Source organism: Ceratotherium simum, chromosome 8 (assembly GCF_057802395.1).
Source record: "Ceratotherium simum simum isolate JZ-2026a chromosome 8, ASM5780239v1, whole genome shotgun sequence".
Lineage (NCBI taxonomy): Eukaryota > Metazoa > Chordata > Mammalia > Perissodactyla > Rhinocerotidae > Ceratotherium > Ceratotherium simum.
Window position 1 is genome coordinate 18,189,967 of NC_141907.1, and position 16,395 is coordinate 18,206,361.

Below are 16,395 nucleotides of genomic sequence, written 5' to 3' on the forward strand. Positions count from 1 at the left end.
ACACTCTGAAATTCTCATCATTTGGTTTTTCATACACTTCCCCCTGGGTTTCTATGGTTAGGTTTTCTATAAAATAAAAATGTGATAATTCACAATTTACAACTCAAAGCAAAGACCCATCAGCCCCCTATGCAATGGCATCTGATAGCGGTCAGAATTTACTCCCATTCTTCTCAAGTGTGCTGGCACGTCCATGTCAGCACACTACCACTGGGGGCAGCAGTGAGCGTCAGAGCGACATCCCTCCACCAGTGTGGACTTGCGCCACCTGCTAAGGCTGCTGCTCTCCTCTGGGCGCCGGGGCTCAGCTGGGGACTCTCAAGTCGCCCCATACAAGTGGTCGGCTAGCCCTCTGTAGAGAGCTGACAGTGCTACAGGAGCGCTCAGAAGCAGAACAGTGGCCCACTTCCCCTGACCACATTCCAGCCAGTGGCTGGCCCACACTTCGGCTTTGCCAGACACCTGAGGCAGGCCTGTTTATCAGGACCCAGCTTTAGCCTTGCCCACTGAAGTCTGGAGTGGCCTCTGGTCATCTCAGGGCTCCTGAAGTCAGACCGTGAACAGAAACTCTTTCCAGCTTCTCTTCTCCTGGGAGTCTTTACCTAACAATGGCACCACTGCCTCTTCCACGTGTGAGCTTCTGACATCATCCTCATAATTATACACGGCGTAGGGATGCACACGGGGTTGGTGAAACAATGCAGAAACGCAGAGCAAGAGTCAACACAAACCCAGGGTAGCAGGTACTCCACAGGTTCTTCTATCCCTTACTGTAGTTGAGACTTAAAAGGCCTTGCTAGAAGTAGATCCTGGACCACTGGCGCCATCTCTTATCACAACACTGAGGTGACATGCCTCTGGGATCTATCATAACTATTGCTCCATCGTGGGCATTTCAGCCCATGCCCGACAATCTAAATTACATAGCGAAAAATCCTCAATTTGTCTTCTCAAACCCCTCCAACTCAGAAAGCATCTGACTTCCCTTGTCTACTGGTGCTTAAGAAAAGAGCTCCAAGGAAGTTCTACCACAGTGAGCACAGTGCCATGTTTTCTGCTATCCAATTAGGGAAGCACATCAAATTTTACTGTCCTACAGCTAATGAAAACTAACTGTTGTATGGCCTGCTTCATAACATGCTATTTTTTCCTAACAGTTCATTCTAACTATCAATGTAAACAAATTACAACTTTAGGGTTGGTTTCTGGCCAAGTTTCTTGGAAATTTCACAAATACATCCTGATGAGATTGGCCCTCTGCTCATCACAGTGGTAGTCAGTCATTTACTGTAAGCCCAGCATTCTTTTTTTTCTTTTGGTGAGGAAGAGTCACGCTGAGCTAACATCTGTTGCCAATCTTCCTCTTTTTTTGATTGAGGAAGATTAGCCCTGAGCTAACATGCCTGTCAGTCTTCCTCTATTTTGTATGTGGGTCACCGCCACAGCGTGACTGACAAGTGGTGTAGGTCCGTGCCCGGGATCCAAACCCGTGAACCCCAGGCTGCCAAAGCAGAATGCACCAAACTTAATCACTATGCCACAGGGCCGGCCCCCCAGCATTCTTGATGTGTCATTGACACTGTGGCTTCCCACCCTATCCATGCTGTTTAATACATGGTGACAGAGATTGATTAGAAATTCTCAAGAATGCTTCTCTGAAGATGCAACCTGTGAATCCTGTGCATGTCCTGCCCTCAGCAAATCCTGTTCTGCCTCTCTCATGTCTTACTCCCATTCTAACACATCAGGCATTCTTCTGTGGCTAGGGGTAGAGCTGTAATTCCACCCATCTCCCCAAATAAGAACCAGATTTTTCTAAATAAAACTGAACCCCCTGGTACTTGGCAATTCTTTAAAAAAGGAAATGACTATTAAACACAGTATAAAATCTATGCTCCAATTACCATTACTACACAAGTATTTCATTGATCAGAACTCAGATTTATATTCCACAAGAACACAGCTTTGTCAATGCTGGTAGCTGCCTCTAAGATATCTTCTAAATAAAGTAACTGAAAACATCTGAAAAGGCCAGGAAGCTTCATGAAATATATTTCGATGATAATAAAAGTCTTAGAAGATATTCAGGTAAACTCACAAATCCTACCCATCTCTCTGGACTTTCAGCCATATTTTAAGTTCTCTTCTTAACTATGAGTAAAAAAGATGGCCACTGGTGTAGCTATTTCAACAGAAAGAGAAAAATTATGCAGAGAATAAGTTCCCTGCTATAAACATCACAGCCCCAGCATCCCTTATCCCAAAACACCTGCCCGGGGACCAAATAGCTGCCGAAGCTGACGCTGACAGCAGCGCCCACACTCGCTGTTCCTTGACATGCACCTCTCCCTGGCAGGCCTCGGCCAGCTCCTGGGAGCCACTCCAGTAAAGTCAGAAGTAAAGGGCGTGAGTGGCCCTGGGAAGAGCCCTCACCCCATGGGGAGTGGAGTAGGAGACTACTGTAGCTTCCAGTGGGATGAGGGGTCTGAGGTGTGTTCCACACTGGTTCCCAGTGTTCCCAAGTCCCAAAAGCCTGCAGCAGGAACTGCTCACTAAGGCACCACATGTTGGCTTCCTTCCCTTCTTCTCACTGTCCTACTCTCTAATACAAGAGCCTTCTGGAACCACCTCCCAAATAAACCACCTGATTCACAGCTCAGAACCTGCTTCTGGGAAAACCCAGGTTAAGATACTGACCCAGCAATATGAACCCAACAGCATCCAGGTCAAGTATTAACACCCAGTGCAGGGACCTAAGGAGATTTCACCCCCTCCATTTTAAGGGCAAATAGCAGAAAGGGAAAGAAGTCATTGAAAAATTCAAAAATTAAAGGATAGGGGGAGGTGAGGAAGGGGAGCAATTATGAAAGATTCCAGAATTTAAGAATAACAGCTATGGGGCCGGCCCTGTGGCTTGGTGGTTGAGTGCGCGCGCTGCGATGCTGGCGGCCCGGGTTCGGATCCCGGGTGCACATCGAGGCACCACTTCTCCGTTCATCCTGAGGCCGAGTCCCACATACAGCAACTAGAAGGATGTGCAGCTACGGCACGCAGCTATCCGCTGGGGCTTTGGGGGGAAAAATAAAATAAATAAAATCTTTAAAAAAAAAAAAAAAAGAATAACAGCTATGATTGTTATCAATTATTCAACGTTAGTCACTGTGCTAAGCATAGTTTGTTTATATTTTTGAAGCCTCCTCTCTTGCTTTAGGAGGAAGCAACCCTACTTTTTCCACGGACCATAGGATACAAATAGCACCCCAAAATTCCCAACACCACACCTCCAGGTGTGGCACTTGATCAGCCCCTGTCCAGATATTTCAAATACCCTGGCCTTAGTAACTGGCACGATTACATGACCCTGTTATAACTAAATCTAGGACCTGGAAGTAGGAGATGGATGGTAGACAGGGAGCAGCCGTTGTCATTGGTTTGATTACAGGTCAAGAGGTAAGCTTGGAGCTGTTATTGACCCTCTTGCTACCATGATAGAAAAGCCTGTCTAATGAAGCCAACAGAGAGAAAAAGAGAATAAATGCTGAGTCCCTGGATCCAGCCAAGCCTGAAGTCCACCTCTAATTGGGCTACTCAGTTAAACAAATAACTAAATTCAATGAGCTAGTGGCAGATACTTATCATCCCATTAACACCGCACAATCAATCCTTGGAGATATTATCATTGCTTTATATGAGGAAATTCATATGCACAAAGATTAAGAAATTTGGCCAAGTCCTTGGTGTTAATAAGTGGCCATGCCAGAAGCCGGGATTGAAACACATCTTTCTGAATGACAGCAACTGTAGAGACTTACTAAAGGAACCAAGTAAATTTATACCTAGAGCAAGAGGGAGACAGATAAAGCAAACACACTCAAAAGTTGGCCTGATTAAATCAAGCTGCCAGAGATATCGTTCTTTCAACTTCTCTACATGTTTGAAAAACTTTATAAGCAGAAAAAAATGATCACACATGGTAACGTCCAGCCTTCCAACTATGTCTCAAAGCCCTCCACCTCTCTTTCCTCCTCACCGTCATCACCCCAGCCCAGGTTATAAACCACACTGTTCCTACTTGTGCCCTTGCTTCTCTCATCCATTCTTCATGTAAAGGGATCTTTCTAAACATAAACTTGATTATGTCTCTGCACTGGTTAAAACCCCCAAAAGCTCCACGGTCCCATCAGAAGAAAGTTCAGACTCTTGAAAGTAACTTACAAGACTCTCCGTGGCCCTGGCCTTGCCCATCTTTCCCACTGCATCTCTCACTTCCCATTCTTCCCAACACCTTCCTTTAACACTCAATCTCTCTCTCTCCATATATACTAGTCATATGCCAAGAACTTTCTAGAAAGTCCTATTTGTCTCACCTCTACACCTCTGCACATGGTTTCCTGTCCTTGACACACATCCCTATCTCCTCTATCCCACAGCCTCACCCCATCCTGCTTCTCTTGGCTAACTCCTATTCACCTGCAGGCCTTGGGGTAAACACCACTCCTTCCTCCAGAAAAATGCCTCTGAACAACAGTGCCCTGTGCTTCATGGCCCTCATCACACTGTCCTCTGCTTAAACTATCTTCACCGAGAGACCAGAACTTTCACAACGGTAGGGTTCACACCTGTCTGTTCAGTGAGAGAGAGAGACACTCAATGTATAGAAGGTGGACGGACAGTGCAATGGTCTGAATGTCTGTGCCCGCCCCCACATTCATATGCTGAAATCCTCACTCCCAAGGTGATGGAATTAAAAGGTGGGGACTTTGGGAGGTGATTAGGTCATGAGGGCAGGGACCTAATAAATGCGATTAATACCCTCATGAAAGAGATCCCAGAGAGCCCTCTCATCCCCTTCTATCATGTGAGATTACAGTGAAAAGACGGCCAACTAGGAAGTGGTCCCTCACTGCCAGCATCTTGATTTTGGGCTTCTCAGCCTCCAGAACCGTGAGAAATGAATGTTTGCTATTTATAAGCCACCCAGTTTATGGTATTTTGTTATAGCAGCCAGAATGGACTAAGATGATAAATGAATGAAAAAGCAAACCATAGTGAGAGACAGAATTACATTACTTGACCTTTACTATAAAAACTTATGGTTAGGGGCCGGCCCCGTGGCTTAGCGGTTAAGTGCGCACGCTCCGCTGCTGGCGGCCCGGGTTCGGATCCCAGGCGCGCACTGACGCATTGCTTCTCCAGCCATGTTGAGGCTGAGTCCCACATACAGCAACTAGAAGGATGTGCAACTATGACATACAACTATCTACTGGGGCTTTGGGGGAAAAAATAAATAAATAAAATCTTTAAAAATAACTTATGGTTAGCCACATAATCATTAGGATATTCACAAAGTCAGACAATGTAGAGCTTGCGGCCTCTAATTCATAACCATCGACATTTCTCAATAAAGGCAGAGGGTCATGATGTCTGCAATTGACCTTCAAACAATTCAACAAACATATGTATGTGTAGGCAGATTCCAACATAAAGAAAAACAATGACTACAAATTGTTAATGATTACTGACTCTAGGCAAGTGAATTGCCAAGATAGGAGATTACTACATTATTCTTCCAATTTTTCTGTATATTTGTAAAATTTTCATAATAAAAATTATTTTTTGTCCCTAACTTTTTAAGTCCCAGGAAGTACAATTAATCTTCACGTCCGAATTATTAGTTCCTATCTCCCACTCCCTAAGTGACCCCAATCTTACATCTCGAAGAGATGGGAAGATTTTAGGAGAAAATCCAGTCAGTATGTTTTTGACTTGTATTGCAGAAGCAAAAAGCTCTGCAAATAGAAATATATAATGTCAGTTCCCCTTGTTTAAAACATGTTTCCCTTTTCAGATTTTAAACAGCCTCTACAACAGGAACTGATTTAGCTAAAGCAGTACATAAATTTGTGGTCAATGACGTACTGCATGTGTTTCTACAAAATACCTCTCATGAATAACTGAGTGCCATAATATGATTTAAAGACACACTTTTTCTTTAATAATAAAAAATCCTTGACATATTATATAATATTTAATAACAGCCATATTAATCAGGCATTGCCAAAGGATATTTACAGTCATTTTCTCTCATTTAACTTCCCCCCTCACCAACTCAGCTTCCCTTGTGAACGTGAATCTAACTTTAGGATGGATAACTAAATCTGAATACATCGGATCATTAAAACATAAATGAAAAGGCGCCCAAGAATTGCTTAAACAAAACTAAAGGAATATTTTAACAGTTCTTGGTAAAAGAGCCAACTCCTTTAGGAAAGATTACGAAGTGTATCTGGTAAGATGCTTTTTAACTGCAAGTATCAGAAATCTTTACTTCAAAAGGCTTCAACAATGAAAATAATTCTCAGGCACGACAGGAAATCAAGAAGTAGAGCAGCCTAAGTGGTTGGTTCCATCCATCTCTCAGATCCGCCTTTCTCAGAAGGTCCAATCTGCCTTCACGCTGACCCTCAATCATGATATGACATCCCAGGTCCAGAAATCGCCTCCAAGCACCAAGTCATGAACACGAATGGAAACTCTCTTCTTCTATCTCCTTAGGAGCTAGGAAATCTTTCTCTAAGCCCCACAGCTAACTACCCTTCATTTCTTATCGGCTAGGAATGGCTCTGTCGATCGCTAGGAAGAGACACTGTGGTGATCCAGACCCATCTTTTGGGGGGGAATGAATGTTGGGCAGTCAAACATATTGACCACTATGCAATTCTAGTGTCAGTAATCAGAATACATGAGGGAGTCGTGTCACTGAATACTGACAAATATGTGACACAACACAAGAATTACATACTATAATATTAAAAGGGAAGATGGAAGAAGGGAGGAAGGAAGGATAAATGGGTGGATGGATGAATGGATGGATGACAGATATAAAGGTCTCAATTCTAAATCAGTCTAAAACATCTAAAAATATAAAAAATTGAGGGGAAAATTTATAGGAAGTATAAATTATAGAAAATTCTATCTTTTAATAACAGTATTAATTATTTTGCACTCTAGGTCAAGGGAGACCACTATTATACAAGTTTAGCAGCTTAATACCACGAGCCTTGGACCATCAAAGGGTCCAAAACATTGATTTCCTGGAAAAAGCAAAGACCCCTGGTTTATCTGACAGTAGGGTCTATGTACTCTTCCCGCAGATGTCTTCTCACCTCATTCCCTCCTCTCCTCTCCCACAGGTCTGTGTGCTTCTCCTCGGGGAGACGTCCCTGCCCAACTGAAACTAAGTGCCCCCTCAGCCCACACTGAAGCCCACACTCCCCATCCTGCTTTGTTTTGCTCCCGAGCACTTACCACAATCTAACATCTTCCATACATTTTCTTAGTTATTTTGTTTATTGTCTGTTTCCTCTATCGCTACACTAATAGACTACACGAGGGGAGAGACCGTAAGCTACATGTTTGGTTCCCTTGAACAATGCCTAACACATTCACTCTCAGACGCTATTTGTTGAATGAATGACCCTCACCTTATTCATCCGACCAGCAGCATCTGATGCTTGACCCACCCCCACCTCTTCCTCTTCTCACACTATACTTTCTCCTAGGCAGTCTCATCACCACCCACAGCTTTAATTTAAGTCTCCAGACTCAAATTTGTATCTCTAGCCCAAACTTACCAGTCCTGTGAGTTCCCGATTACATACACAGCTATCTAACTCAACATCTACATCTGGACCTCTCACAGCCACGTCAAAAGTCAACACAGCCCAAGTTCACCACAGCATGAGAAACTCTACTGTGCGCTTTAACAAGCCCCAGGTGATTCTGATGCACTTCAAGTTTGACAACCACCGGCCTCGACTAGGGCACTGGTCTCTCAACAGAGATTACAGCTTTAAATTATCTTAGACCTCACATGGCTCCCTACTTCCACCTTACCCCAACCCTTCATCCCAGCAGCCAGAGTGTCCTCTGATCACAATGGCTCAGAGTAAAAGCCAGGGTCCTTACAATGACCTACAGTGCCCTCTATAATCTGGCCCCCATCCCTCTCTGACCTCACTCTGGTCTCCCTGCTGTTTCTCGAACACAAAAAGCAAGCTTCATAGCACACCCCTTGCACCTACTAGTCCCTCTGCCTATACATAATGTTCTTCTCCCAGCTAACTCATGGCTCAATCCTTCACTCTCTTCTAAGTCTTTGCTTAAATTTTATCCCATTCCACTATCACCATACAAAACTCGCATACATCCACAGTGCTGGCACTCTCAAACTCCACGGCCTGCTGGACACGTGCTTTATCCACAGTACTTACACTATGCTATATATGTGCTGGGTATGTTTATTCTATTTCTTCCCATTAGAACATGAGCTCCATGAGGACAGGACCTTGGCGGTATTCACTAGTGAATCCCAAGCCTAGGACAGTGTGGGCACTCCATAAATATCTGTTGACTGAATGTAAGTCAGCTACATGGGAAAGATTTAACAATAGTTGAGGCAATATTTGTACCAAGGCTTGATATTTGTACCAAGCTGTTTTATGGTTTTAATTAATATGATACAATAAATCTACATCATTTATCCACTGCATGTACTTTTAAAAGAATGCAAAATAATCTTTTAAAAAGGTGGACCAACACTAGGAAACTAGTTTCCAAGATGTCATAAGGATTTAGGTATTTTGTCCTAAAAATAAAAACTCCAAACCCAAAATTAAAGAAAAAATCAGTCTAAATATTTCTATGAAAATAAAAGCACACACTCTGCTACTTTCTTACAACGGTCAAAAGCAAGAACAAATGATGGAAAACAAGGAAGCTCCCAAATAAAAAACAAACATTCAGAAGAACAAATTGGTAGGCCTAAAGAAAAAGGATCCATTCCAGATGGAGTTTGTGGGAGTGTGTGCACCTGGGTCTGTTTTACTCTGTGAAATACTTAATATGTCAAAAAAGAGGGGAGAAAATGAATCCTCTTAGGAAGTCTGTTCTTCAACCCAAAAGAACTGCCAAAGATGGTTTGGCCTCCAGATTTCCCCAATCTCTGGGGCCTATTTGCTAGTAAGTTCAACCCAGCTACCCCACTCTCCCTACCCTACTCGACACTTGATTCCACGTGGCTTGGCTACAGTCATTTTAAGGCCACAGCTTTCCAGTTTCAGCCCCAGTTGAATAATTCCATTTTCTACTACAGCTTTTTACACCATATCCTATTCTGCCATATTTTTAAGTTGTCTGGTTAATTTGTGCTCATTTTCAGGGATTTCTAACTAGCCAAATCTGGGTGGTAAACATTTTATTTGGCTGGTTGTGTCTCTTAGGTGGAATTCTTCCAGACAAGGATGTAACTGCAAGTAGTTTTACTTGAGAAGTGACTCGAGCAGGCAGCAGGAAAGTGGAGGAGAGCAGAAAGAGAAGGAAGCAAATAAAAGGTGGATTGCTGAGGAGATCACCACTGTGGTCAACTGAGAATCAGTCCCCTGGGGAACCATGGAAGCCAGTCTAGAACACGGCCCAGGGTCGCCCTTGAGAGGAGGAAGCCTGGGTGGTTATCCACCATCTGCTTCAGTCACTGGTTGAGGGTTGCTGGGGACAGAGGTGGGTGGGTGAAGGTGGCTTTCACTTCAGTACCAGAGCAAAGAAGGTTCTAGGCTCACATTTGGAAGACTCAGAGAGGCACAAAAGTGGCCTCATGCCCACAGATGAAGGCCCCATCAATAGGTTGCCCCTCTCTCCTTCCTTCTCAGGGCCAAGAACACTAATAGCCTCGCCATATCATCTTTTGCTTTCTTTCTGAAGCACGCCGTTCTCCCACAAAGACAGTGCAGGAGAGGTCCCACCTGGGCATGGATGGCCTCCCTCACACTGCAGCGGTGAGGCTGAGGCTCAAGCTTGGGCTTTGACGTGTCCATAGAAAATGCCAAGCTTAGGGTCTGCTTACGTAAAGATGTTCCCCAACAGAGGAGGCCCGGGGCCCAGAGTCATCACTGGGGTTTCAGGCTGAAGCCTGAAATAATAGTCTTGAAATAATAGTCTTTTAATTAATTAATAGACCATTAACATAATAGTCTTTCAAAGTCCCCTGCGTGTATGTATATGGCTAAAACAGTCAGAGCATCTTAATATCACCTCATGTTTGTGACAACCTAATATGTTTCTAACATGTATAGGAGTTTATCATCAATAAATGACTGAAAAGAGGTCAAAGACCAAAAGGAAATTAAAACAAAAATGTAAAAAGAGTAGTGATTCATACCACAGCATAGGACATTAGCTATGCTGTCCATACCTTATGACGTACCTGAACAACCACAGCAATCTTGGTGCCAAAAATAAAACGTGTTTCTAAATGCAACAGGCACCATTTATAACCTGGGAGTACCTGTCACCCTTCCTTTGGAAAGGGGAGGCTCCACTGGTCCTTCAATTATTAACCAGGCACCTATTCAATGCCTGACAATGTGCTACATGCCAAGGATTTCTGTACACCACAGTGACTTCTCTTGCAAGGAACAGAAAACAGAATGGGAATGTACCGCCTCACACAACTACGACCGTCCAGAGCAGTCGTGCTTCAGAGAGGTCCTGCCAGCTTCCCCTCTGCTGACCGTGACGGGCCCTACTCCACCCTCTTCAGCGTGTTGAGTCTGGCCCAAGCCGGTAGCAGCACAGCCTCTAGATAAGAAGTACCACCGTCCTTTCCGATGACGGTGAGGAAATTCCTTTCCCAAAAAGCCCTGAACAAATCTTGAGTGCATTAAATCAGGTGAAATGCTCATTCCTGAACCAGTGACCATGGAATGTGTGTGAAGGACCGTCCTTAGTCTAGTCAGGCCTGGAGCTGAGGTGCTGCCAGCATCCCCTGAAGCACACGGACTATGTAGAACATGACAGGAATACTTGAATTTTAAAAAATCTGAGAATTAAGCATTACTGTGCCAGAACATTTTATATATGTGTACGTGTATGTACACACACATATATACATGTGTATACGTACACACGTATATACACGTGTTTATATATACATGTGTAAATATGAATGCGTTGCTATATATGTGTAGGTAAATGCATATATATAACCTAACCTAAAGACATTTGATCTAAATGAAAAGAACAGAGACATATATAAAAGGATGAAGAAGAACTTCAGATGGTATATGCTTACATAACACATCAGCAATGAAAGCAAGAAAGTCCTGTGAGGGTTTAACTTCAGGAGAAGCCGCTAGATGAAATGGTCAAGAAAAGGCCACATAGAGAAAGTGAACAGAACAAAGAGAGCTAAGAAAATAGGAAAGTTTGTTATTCAACAGAAACAGATTGAATAACAGTGCAGCTTCCCTATGTATTTGAAATGTTATCCTAAATGTATAGGTAATGTGGGAATTTGAAATATGACCCTAAAATAGCATTCAGAATACAAGCAAATTAAACATCCACTGGTAAAATTCACCAAGGAAGGGCCGGCCCAGTGGCATAGCAGTTAAGTTCACTCGTTCTGCTTCGGTGGCCCGGGGTTTGCTGGTTTGGATCCTGGGCACAGACCTACTCACCGCTCATCAAGCCATGCTGAGGCAGCATCCCACACAGAAGCACTAGAAGGACCTAGAACTAGGATATACAACTAAGTACCGGGGCTTTGGGGAGAAAAAAGAAAGAGGAAGACTGGCAACAGATGTTAGCTCAGGGCCAATCTTCCTCAAAAAATAAAATAAAATAAAATAAAATTCACCAAGGCAAAAAATAAACACTACTTGTAACACATCTGATCATAAGCAAAACTAGACCTAATTTTCTTTTGCTTAGTAATTAACACGTTCAAAGACATCTAAACAAAATACCAATGTTTATCCAAAATGTTTCCCCCAGACGTGTTTAATTTTACTTGACTATAAGACACACATATTTCACGACAAATTCAAAACAGCATCTATGCTTTAAAGGTCAGCAGTCAGCAAACTATGATCCATGGCCTGTTGCTTCGTAAATAAAGTCACATCCACGTTGATTCATTTATTTATTCTCTGTTGCTGCTTTCTCACTACAATGGCAGAACAGAGTCATTGTGACAGAGACCATATGGCCCACACAGCCTAAATTATTTACTATCTGGCCCTTTACAGAAAGTCTGACGACCTCTGTTTTCACTAATCATTTTTTAAAATTCAATTCTTGAAGTTTTTCATAATAAAATGTTGGCAAAAATTTTTATTTTGAAAAGTTGGAAGTTTAGTAATAGATTCACAAAGAAAATGCATTAAATAAAATAACAACAAGATGATAATAAAATAATACTCACAATCTTTCAAGGAGACTTAACCCAGAAAATGAGCCATTCTTCAGCTCGGATATTTTATTGTTACTCAGAATCCTAAAAATGACAGAGAAAAGGTGTAAGTTGCTTAATATATATACACCATCAATATCAAAGTAATTTAGCTCATTATATTTAAACCTATAAGGAATTCTAAAAAGTCATTTTTTACTCAAAGAATTTTTGACATGCCTGACAAAAAAGGAAGCTTCTTTCCCTTTGGGAAAATACCCATAAAAGCTCACTCGCACATTTTGTCACCTCTTAAATTGTTCCTGTCACACTTAACCAAAAAATTTAAAATAAAAAGGGAGAGGGCCTGCCCCGTGGCTTAGCGGTTGAGTGCGCATGCTCCGCTACCGGCAGCCCAGGTTCGGATCCCGGGCGCACACCGACGCACCGCTTCTCCGGCCATGCTGAGGCCACGTCCCACATACAGCAACTAGAAGGATGTGCAACTATGACATACAACTATCTACTGGGGCTTTGGGGAAAAAAAAGGAGGAGGATTGGCAATAGATGTTAGCTCAGAGCCTGTCTTCCTCAGCAAAAAGAGGAGGATTAGCATGGATGTTAGCTCAGGGCTGATCTTCCTCACAAAAAAAAATTAAAAAAATAAAAGGGGAGAGAAGTCAACACAAAATAGCACTAAGCTCAAAATAAGAATAAAGAATTCCATGTACATTTACATAATTAACCAAGTTACATAAGTTGAATACTTATTTAACTGGAAACTTAATAGAAAAATGCTTATCATGTGCTCTGTAAAATACTGACCTTAGAAAGAAACAAAGTATCCTCCAGAAATCATTTCAATAATGCTGCATATTATTTGTAATTTAACAGTACAGTCATGTGCTGCATAACGACGTTTGGGTCAACAAATGATTGCACACATGACAGTGGTCTCATAAGATCAGCACCATATAGCCTAGAGGTGTAGCAGGCTATAGCATCTAGGTTTGTGTAAGTACACTCTGCAATGTTTGCACAACGACAAAATCATCTAACCACGCATTTCTCAGAATGTACACTGTCATTAAGCAACGCATGACTATACAAATCTACATGTCTATGTGTGTGAAAATACGCTTTTTGCATGCACTCATAGACACAGGTCACTGTATCATAATATTATATCTCATGTATCAGGACAATGTTCTTAAAAAAATGAACTGAAAACAAAAAATTGATTGAAAGAAGTCATAGTCGGGCCACCCTCATGGCAGGACTTGCCTAAGAAGAGACTATGTGTACATGAGCTTGCTTCCTCTCTAGGCTTTGTAACTATGCACCTTTTGCAGCTAACAGACTAATAAAGAGTTTCCATAAAGAAGGTGAAAATGCTAAAGCTATCTGATTTGGGGGAGTGGGGATATCAAATAAGGAAAATGAGAAAACCAAGGTGTAGAAGAGTTAATGGCCCAAGATTACACTAGCAAATGGCAGAACCAGATTGTGAACCTAAGCAATCTCTACTCCAAATCCCACATTCTTCTACATACGCCAATGCTGGTCAAGAGACACTACCGGCATTTGGGACAGAAAATTCCCCACCACACATGGTGTTGCACAAGTTCAGGGGCACCCTTCACAGAATACAAGGTTGAGTGGTGCCCTGACTCTCCCTCCAGGACAATGCAACACAGCAATTCTGTGTATATACAGACATTAGCAAAGAACACTTCTGGGTCACAAGATTTCAGCTATTTGTTTTTATTTTGTCTACTTCCATTATGCTAAAAAAAACTCTGATTATGTGTATTAAGCAAAAATAGCCATTTGACATTTGTTTTCTTTTGATATAAGTGGAATTTTTAAAAATCCCTGCTCATGCAGATTAATATTTCAGAGTCTTTTTTGTTGGATGATTAGGAACTTCTAAAGTCCACCTGGGTTTGAAGCCCAGCTCTATTACTTAAAGTTACACTGATCTTGGGCAAGTCACTCCATCTCTCTGTAATGGGGTTCTCTCACTCATAAAATGGGAAGAATACTATCTCCCTCATAAACACTAGAAGGAAATTAAAAAATGCATGACACACTCAATGAGTATTCATTAAGTTTCAGATTCTGTTTCCTTGGTTCTAAGACACACATCTTCCCTCATTTTAATGTTTCTGAAGTCAAAATGTATCGTGCAGTCAAAGTATATTACTGTGTAGTATTTTACCTCTCCCCAAAGCTGCTACTAAAGCAAGGATAAGGCTTCCACCATTGGGATCAAGAAAGCATGGTGATCAAAAACATTCCAACTAAAATACAATACCATTTTCTCTAATCAAAATTGCAAAGGGTTTTAGAAGTAAGCTAGTGGGCACAGCAAACTTGCACTCGCACACAGCCACAAAGGTCACTGGAATAAGCTTCTCGAGTAGCCTAGCAGTGCACACCCAAAGCCACCAACCTTGCTATCCTAACTAGACATTGATCCCAAGCTAACAAGTCACCAAATCTGACAAGAGGTATATTCAACGACTTCACTTCAGCATGACTGATAACAGACAAAAATTAGCAATTACCAAAGAGGTCAGTTTATATAAGAGGAAGAGTTTAAATAAACTATGGTCCATCCAAACAACAAAATTCTTATGCATCCATTAAAAAATTATTCTTTCAAAGTAAACTTGACGGAAAAAAAAAATGCTTACCATCAGTTAAAAAGCAAACAACGAAACTGATACCATTTTTGAAAAGAATCTATGCAGAGACCAAAAAGAAATAAAAGACTTGGAAGAAATCCATCAAAATGACCACTACCTCTGTGACGAGGTTTCTGCTGGTTTCTCCTTTATTCTTTATAATCTTGTAGTATCTTTTGAAATATCTAGAATATTACTCTTATTTTTAAAGTATTTTTTTCTCCTGATGATAAACCTAAGAATCTTAATTAAGAGTAGCCTGAAATTGAGTTAATTTTGAATATAATTGTATCTTAGAAATAAAAACCGAAGTAAGGAAGACTTGATTCACACTTTGAGATTAAAGACTCATATTTATTTACTGATCTTCAAAAACTGTGTAGTGACTGTCTGCCACTTAAGAAGCACTAAAAGTAGTGCAAAGAACAATAGTGTTGATATCCAGAGTCGAGGGTTTTAACTGAGACCCTACTAGTAAACAAATGATTTAGTTTTTGACAGTAACTTCACTTTTCTAGGTAGACTTCAACTTCATCACTTTTAAGATGGAAAAAAATTACACCAGAATGATCACCAACATTTCTTCTAGTTTCTTTTAATTTTCTATAATTATTCATGTTTTAACGACAAAGCTGACAAACTTCACGATGACAAAGAATTTATAACCAATAAACCAAAAATAAGGAAAACTAGACAATCTACCAAGCTCAGTGACATTAGCGTCCTGTCTCTGAGTGAAGAATGAAACCCAAATATGGAAGTAGCTTGTGAAAAACTGCCAGGATGGTGACGGAATTATACTCACTGCGAATCATTATTGCTTCCGGAAAAGGACTGTCATTTGCTCAGTCATAAAGGCTTTAGTACAATAAATGATAAATTTTATTGAGGAGAGTAAAAAGACATTTCATCACACTTAAAAAGTTATAACTGTAACCTTAAAAATATAGTTTACAACCTCATGTTAATATACTCAGTCTACATATTACTTGATGTGTTTAAGGATTTTGTGCAAGAAAACAGGATCAGTATGAATAAATCTACTCTGCAGACAGCTTTTATACTCAATTTTCAGACGAGGGACTGTGGAACTAGCAAATGCATAATATCATGTATCATTATAAACCGAAAACCCATTCATAATCAATATTTTTGCTGACATCTTTGAAATTTCAAACTTTCTAGGAGGTAAACTAAATGAAAAATATAAAACTTGACCCAAGTTATAAAGCTTGTATATACTCATTTCTGTTCTATACTAATGATGTTACCACCACATGATCTACAGACAATGCTTAGGAACGCTATTCCGGGCTCACGCCTCTTGAATTTAAACACCACACGAAAAGTTTGATGTCCACTGCTATCATTTAGCACAGCACCAAGTTAGTTCAGTATATCATTTATGCCAAAACAGGAAAAAAAGAATAACACTTAATGTAAACATGTTTTTTTAAAAAATCACAAGTTTATGGA

At 41.2% G+C, this 16,395-nt stretch overlaps 1 protein-coding gene across 2 annotated transcripts in view; it reads right to left on the reverse strand.

The window, feature by feature from the left end:
* Window positions 1-16,395, reverse strand: part of ADGRA3 (adhesion G protein-coupled receptor A3) — a 121,820-nt gene that overhangs the window by 74,661 nt on the left and 30,764 nt on the right. For both annotated transcript variants that reach the window (XM_087434145.1, XM_004432314.3), the window contains exon 2: window positions 12,263-12,334. In XM_087434145.1, coding sequence (XP_087290271.1) covers window positions 12,263-12,334 — 72 coding nt within the window. The remainder of the gene's footprint in view (window positions 1-12,262; window positions 12,335-16,395) is intronic.